This window comes from Salmo trutta, chromosome 16, assembly GCF_901001165.1.
Source record: "Salmo trutta chromosome 16, fSalTru1.1, whole genome shotgun sequence".
Taxonomy (NCBI): Eukaryota; Metazoa; Chordata; class Actinopteri; order Salmoniformes; family Salmonidae; genus Salmo; species Salmo trutta.
In genome coordinates, this window is record NC_042972.1 from 48,319,496 (window position 1) to 48,326,809 (window position 7,314).

The 7,314-nt window shown below is 37.5% G+C and overlaps 1 protein-coding gene and 1 pseudogene across 1 annotated transcript; both read right to left on the minus strand.

The window, feature by feature from the left end:
- Positions 1–3,261: 3,261 nt before the first annotated feature.
- On the minus strand, positions 3,262–3,845 carry LOC115149827 (transcription factor HES-5-like). The gene is made up of 2 exons (XM_029692647.1): positions 3,749–3,845; positions 3,262–3,627 (listed from the first exon to the last, which is right to left on the minus strand). Exons 1-2 carry the CDS (start codon positions 3,809–3,811, stop codon positions 3,262–3,264), a joined length of 429 nt encoding a protein of 142 aa, XP_029548507.1. The 5' UTR covers positions 3,812–3,845.
- Positions 3,846–5,570: 1,725 nt separating this feature from the next.
- Positions 5,571–6,527, minus strand: LOC115150886 (transcription factor HES-5-like; annotated as a pseudogene).
- Between the last annotated feature and the right edge of the window lie 787 nt (positions 6,528–7,314).

The following is a 7,314-nucleotide window of genomic DNA, read 5'->3' on the forward strand; positions in this document are numbered from 1 at the left end:
GTTACCAAGACCATCAGCCCTTAAATGTGCTGATGTACCTGGTGGACACATTAGTGAGGTAACAAGAAAGTCATTATCAATATTTAAAAATAATGTATTCTATTATCTATTAGGCTAAAGCAATCATGTGTTTGTGCACCTGATGGCTGTGTTTAACAAATTGGCTCATAGGTGTGTTAATTTGACAGACAGTGCTTTGAAATTGCAAGGAAGTGACATCATGATATACTTCTGTGTCTGATGTATACAAGTGTGTTTAGTGTTTTGCAAATCACTGTGTGTAATGTTTTGCAAATAGTGTGAAGCTGACAATGTGCTTACACTTGTGCAAATCTAGCCTTGTGTTTTGCTCCTTGAGTGTAAGGTTTTGCTAATTGTGGGAAAAGTTACATTTTAGTGTGTAAGCAATCGTAAAAAAAAAACTGTAAGAGCACCTACACTTAATGGTTTAATTGTTTTACAAATTGTACTCCGGACACTAGAGATGGACTTGATTTGGAGGTTGGCTCAGAAATTACGGACAGATGTTGTAAGACTGCTGTCTATTGGTGATTTTTAGCATTGCAATTAAAAAATGATAATTAGAAGTGTCATAACCTTTAATCGATGGCCAAAAAATATTTCCACGAATTTTCCTTCTTGGAAATATCCACAATCCACAAGCCAGTTTTGGTTGCTTTGATGGTTACTCATTATCACAATCAAAAGCTTATGACCAAAATATCCATCTCACTTCATAAAGCCTTTTTTCAGAGCATCAGCAAAGAGAGGAGTCCAGTCAACATCGCCCTCTAGAGGCCCTGGTAGAGACTTACAGACTGGAGCTCCACTCAGACAAACACAATGTTGGTCTGACATAAACTTCAAGGACAGTAAGGAGAATAGGAAGACATCTTCTCCATCTTTTTTCAAAGTCTTGCTGTGACTGAGAGTATTCATTTCAGTAGTGCTGAAGAAATGTTTCTAAGAAAATCATTTGATCTATGAAAACTACATTTTTGTAGTGCAATAATTAAAGTCGTTAGCTTGGGAAACGTGTTGATTATGTTGATCATGTGTTTATTCATAATCAACAATACGTTTAACGATCCTCCATGAGGACTTTTAACCTAAAACAGGTATTATATAATCAATCTGTTTGTGATTGTCTATAACCGACAACATTTCTGAGAGAGACATTTTTTTTACCACTACATTTGTGTAGTGATATCAAATCACATTTTATTGGTCACATACACGTGTTTAGGGGACGTTATTGTGGGTGTAGCGAAATGCTTGTGTTTCTAGCTCTAACAGTGCAGTAATATGTTTTTGTTGTGATGTTTAATCACTTTATTGGTCTTGAAATATTTACCTTAAATTAAGATCATTCATTGAATCCTGAAGTAAATTTGAGTAAATCATAAAATGAAGCTTATTGCTCTTGATTTTCGTTTCTTCCTTTCTTATATCTTATTTACAGGAAACTCCGACTTCCAAATGTGCGTGTATAGGCCTAGTCCATATTGTTTATCATTTTGCTAATCATTTTTGTTACTTTTAACTCGCAAAATGATTGCTTTCTGCCGCGTGCAACAACAAGTAGCAGCCATGTTTGGTTTTATCTCATTGCTCGAGATCAGTTACGAATCAATTTGTTCTTTAAATGGCACTAGTTCTCAATAAAAAGTGTTTTTTGTGCCGACACCAGAGATGTACTAACATAGCTTCATTTGAATGTAACATTTTTTTTGTCTCAAGTGGCATTCACTTTCACTAACATCACATATTATGTTCCCATAACATACATGGTAAATGTGATGGTACAGTGTAGTTATATTTCAGGTAGGCCTACACATTATGAGACAGTACTTAAATAATATCATAAATCCCCTGCACATGCTGATGAAGAATATATCTTCACACCGTCTTAATAATTACTGCTTAATACATTCATCTTAGACCAAAATGTAACATTTTAAGTATTTGACATGTTGTTGAGCTGAAATGTTATCATAGCAATGATAGGGAAATGCCAAATAATTGATTTGATATATTTTCAATTTATTCAAATTGACTCAATTAATCACATTACAGAGAACACCTTAAGGCGCAAACAAAGTGAGTAAACATCACAACTACAACTTTGATACATTTCCAAGAGATGCTGAAACTTGACAAGTCTGGCTTAGCTCACTTGGTAGAGCATGGTGCTTGAAACTCCATGATTATGGGTTCAATCCCCATGGGGGCACAGTATAATAATATATGGAGTCACTACTGTAAGTTGCTCTGGATAAGAGTGTACATGAAGTCTAACAGACTCAAAGAATAAACAAGGGTTTTAGAATGAGAAAGAAATGTGTTCTCCAATTGTTCAGGTAACGTGAGCAACATGTTCACACATAAAGTCTGATCTTAAAACAGATCAAATACCTCTAGTCACAGAGGGGTTTTGTTAAATAATCCTCCTGGAGGACCGTTGATCAATATCAAATATATAACTGATACATGCTTCACAGAAGATGCTGAATACAATGTCAATATGACTCTTTCACTACACAAATGTAGAGGTAATATGTTTGTATCTTGTAGAGTTTGAACTTAAAACAGATCAATCAAAGAATTCTAAAATATATTGATGATATAACACCCGTTTGAGTTGAAAGTCCTGTAAGAGGATCATTGCAGCTGATGCAGCACATCATCAACATAATCAACGTATTTTTCATGAAACATAAATTACTATGATTTCAATTTTAACACCACATAAAATATCATTTTCATAGATCAGATAATTTTCTCAGAAAAATGCTTCAACTTCAGCACAACTGAAGTAAAATTCTCAATCACAGCAAGACCTTTTAAACATCCTGCAACAGCAAAATGGGAATTCTTATTATCACTACATAAAAAATAGATGACTATTGTCCATTGTGTTGGTCTGAGTGGAGCTCAAGTCTGTAGGTCTCGAACAAGGCCTCCAGAGGGCCATGTTGACTGGACTCTATTGTTTGCAGATGCTGGGAAGGGCTGGGAAGATGAGGCAGGTCCCTCCAGTGGCATTTCTAGACTATTTCAACTGGGGGGGCCAAGCTGGGGCCAGTTGTACTGTTAGAGGGGCCAGTTACATTAGACGTTATTGTTGGCATATTGTTTTCTTCACTGCATTGCAGGCATTAGCAGGCAAAAGACCATGTTCATAATCATCATCGTTGCCACTGTCTAATAACGGGATGTAAAAAAAGAACGATAGCAAAAAATAGTTATGTAAAAATGATTTTATACTCCACAATTAGGGGGGCCACAAGGGGGTCCAAAATTGTTGTCACAGGCGCACTGTGACAACAAGTGTCTCAGCAGTCTTCTCTGGAACTGTGTCTTCACCTCATTCTTAGACAGGAAGTGAACAATCTCTTGGACACACCTGGAGTAACCCTGATTGACAGGTGCTGAGCAGGAGGAGGAGCTCACTGACTGGTTCTGTTGCTGTCGTCTCAGGAAGCAAACTGTCATCTCCAGGATGTCGGCTTTGTCCAGCTTGGAGTCGGGCTGCTGGTTGAGGATCTCTGGAACCAGGAGAGACTTGAACTGCCAAATGCTGTTGCTGATACGATCTCTGTGTAACTTCTCCACTGGCTTCCTTAGCTGCAAGAAGAGAAGAGGAGTGATTAATTACCTAAATTCTGGTGTGGGACATTATTGAAACAAAAAATCAATCAATCAATACAATGTAATAAATGTCATTGAATTTGAATCTTCAATTTACCTTGTTTGTCAGAGTCAGGTGCTCCTTAGAATAGATCGTAGCTGAAGTGATTGTAGGTACCATGGCTGGATCTCTGTGCTGTAGAGGTCTGTGTAGAGAGAATCTGATCTCTACTGGCTTCATCTCTTCTATATATAGTCCCAAATCTACATATGAATGTGTGAGTCTTGGGCTTGTTGGAGTTTCTCACAGTCTGTAGCCAATGGGAGAGCTTGGGAGGACAATGAGGAGTGTGGAGCTGCCACATGCTCAGTGTTCTTATTGCTGGGGGACAATGGTCACGTCTCAGGGGAACAGGTGGAGGGGTGGGAGGTGATGGAGAGTGACTGACAGAGCGCTGTGTGAATCTGGGAAAGTGGTGACCCCCAGATCTGCTGCCTGATGTTGGTATCAATGACTCTAACAGAGCAGCACACTCCTCATCATTACAACTTACACGTGTGGGACTGACACAGATTCTCTAATGAAACGAACAGTGTTAATAATCCCCACCTATAAGGACATTGTTGAATGTAGTATTCTGTATCCACGCATCATCACTGACTTAGAAACATTTTATTCTCTCCATGGATATGACCTCTGATAATGAATGACTCTACAATATGGTTTTACTTTTCACATACCGGTAGTTACATTTAACAATATGATGATACATAACAATGTATCACAATTTCAATTCCTGGTTATTTCATACATGTTTACTAGTTTTTACCCAACACCTGGAATCACTGACATATTATGACTAAACTAAAATAATGTAATACATTCTGAAACACTGAAAAGACATTTATTTATAACAGGTGCATCAATAAAGTATATATCAGTCATGTCTCCTAAGGAAGTCCGATTGATAATCACTTACATCTCTATAGTTCATTACACCTTTACTACAACAAGATATGATATGACTGTTATGTTTTATATAAAACAATTACTGTAAAATAATCATGTATGACTAGAAATGTCTCTTAACATTGATCTTACTCTGTAGATTTTCAATGAAGCACCCAGAGATAAAAATGTATATATTGATTCAATTGAGTGTTGCATTCCAATGCAGTCAGTATCATTCTGTATAGTCTTGGGGGATAACTTTTATTGTTTTTTTATTAGCAACTTAATCTATGTGGAGTTTCATAAATCAGTAATTTAATAATGTAATGTTGTTGGAGGATTGTCTTTGTCAAGAAAAGAATGAAGCAACAGACAAGAATATTTCATTTGATGATTTGTGTATTTATTCAGACTGACTCAATGAGTCACACCATCAGTATCTTAATGTCAGAGAAATATTTCAACAGAAATAAAGTGATTAAACATCACAACAAGAACTTGAACAAATCTCCAAGATATGATACTCTATCAGAGTATAGGATAAACAGTTACTGTCTTTATAAAAGACAACAGAATTGTTTAAAATAAACGTTTTTCAATTTGACATTTGTTCTCCCATTTGATATAAACACATTACTCAAATAATGTAAGTGACAATTTGACATATAAAGTATAATCTTAAAACAGATCAAACACTGCTAATCACAGAGTGATGATAAAGCTATAATACCCAGTCTGGATAAATAATCCTCCTGGAGGAACATTGATGCTGTAGCTCAAGTTGATCAATATCAAATATAAAACTGATACATGCTTCACAGAAGATGCTCAATACAATGTCAATATGACTCTATCACTACACAAATGTAGTGGTAAAGAAATGACTGATATTTTGACCTTAAAAACAGATCAGCCAAATACAATCACAAACAGACTGATCATATAACATCCCTTTGGGTTAAAAGGTTCTCGTGGAGGACAATTCAAGTTATTGTTGATCATGAATATAAACACATGATCAATATAAGCAACACGTTTCACAAAACATAAAGGTTATAAGGATTTCAATTAACACTACAAAAATGTACTTTTCAAAGATCAGATTGTTTTCTTGTAAAAACGTTTAAACTTCAGTACAACTGAAATGAAATGTCTCAATCACAGCAAGACTTTAAAAAACTCCTGCATAAACAGAAAACAAAAAATATTTTTTCTTATACTCATTACTGTCCATGAAATTAATCTTAGACCACTATGGTCCATCCTTGTGTTTGTCTGAGTGGAGCTCCAGTCTGTAGGTCTCTACCAGGGCCTCCAGAGGGTGATGTTGACTGGACTCTTGTCTTTGCTGATGCTGTGCTGGGCTGGGCTGGGGAGCTCAGCTGAGGACAGTCACTCTCTATCCTGTTCTTATCAGAGGATGGCTGCAGGCTATGGTAGTATCTCAGCAGTCTTCTCTGGGACTGTGTCTTCAGCTCATCTTTAGACAGGAAGTGAACAATCTCTTGGATACACCTGGAGTAACCCTGATTGACAGGTGCTGAGCAGGAGGAGGAGCTCACTTGCTGGTTCTGTTGCTGTCGTCTCAGGATGAAAACTGTCATCTCCAGGATGTCGGCTTTGTCCAGCTTGAAGTCGGGCTGCTGGTTGAGGATCTCTGGAACCAGGAGAGACTTGAGCTGCTCAATGCTGTTGTTGTTACGATCTCTGTGTAACTTCTCCACCACTGGCTTTCTTAGCTGCAAGAAGAGACGAGGAGTGGCATGAATAACCTTATTCTTGTGTGTGACATTATTGAAGCAAAAAAGCAATCAATCAATACAATGTAATAAATGTCATTGACTTTGAATCTTAAGTTTACCTTGTTTGTCAGAGTCAGGTGCTCCTTTGAGTAGATCATAGCTGAAGTGATTGTAGGTACCATGGCTGGATCTCTGTGCTGTAGAGGTCTGTGTAGAGAGAATCTGATCTCTACTGGCTTCATCTCTCCTATATATAGTCCCAAATCTCCATATGAATGTGTGGGTCTTGGGCTTGTTGGAGTTTCTCACAGTCGGTAGCCAATGGGAGAGCTTGGGAGGACAATGAGGAGTGTGGAGCTGCCACATGCTCAGCGTTCTTATTGCTGGGGGACAATGGTCACGTCTCAGGGGAACAGGTGGAGGGGTGGGGGGTGATGGAGAGTGACTGACAGAGCGCTGTGTGAATCTGGGAAAGTGGTGACCCCTAGATCTGCTGCCTGATGTTGGGATCAATGACACTAACAGAGCACACGCTCATCATTACAACTTACACGTGTGGGACTGACACAGATTCTCTAATGAAACGAACAGTGTTAATAATCCCCACCTATAAGGACATTGTTGAATGTAGTATTCTGTATCCACGCTTCATCACTGTCTTAGAAACATTTTATTCTCTCCATGGATATGACCTCTGATAATGAATGACTCTACAACATGCTTTTACTTTTCACATACCGGTAGTTACATTTAACAATATGATGATACATGACAATGTATCACAATTTGAATTCCTGTTTAAATTCATACGTTTGTATTTTCAGTCAGTCAGAATGTTTAGGAATATATAATATTTTAGTCAACATTAACAGATGATTGGATAGATACCAGGATAATGTGTACATTGGTTTTCAGTATTTTAGGGGTCATCAGTATCAATAGCAAGGGTTCTCTTAACTCTGTATTAGCAGTTATAAGGTCAAGCATTCT

Bases quoted from the DNA above. Each gene is read 5' to 3' on its own strand.
- LOC115149827 (XM_029692647.1), bottom strand. From the start codon at position 3,811: ATGGTACCTACAATCACTTCAGCTACGATCTATTCTAAGGAGCACCTG. The intron at 3,628-3,748 runs GTAAATTGAAGA...CTCTTCTTGCAG, and splicing joins ACCTGACTCTGACAAACAAG to CTAAGGAAGCCAGTGGAGAA.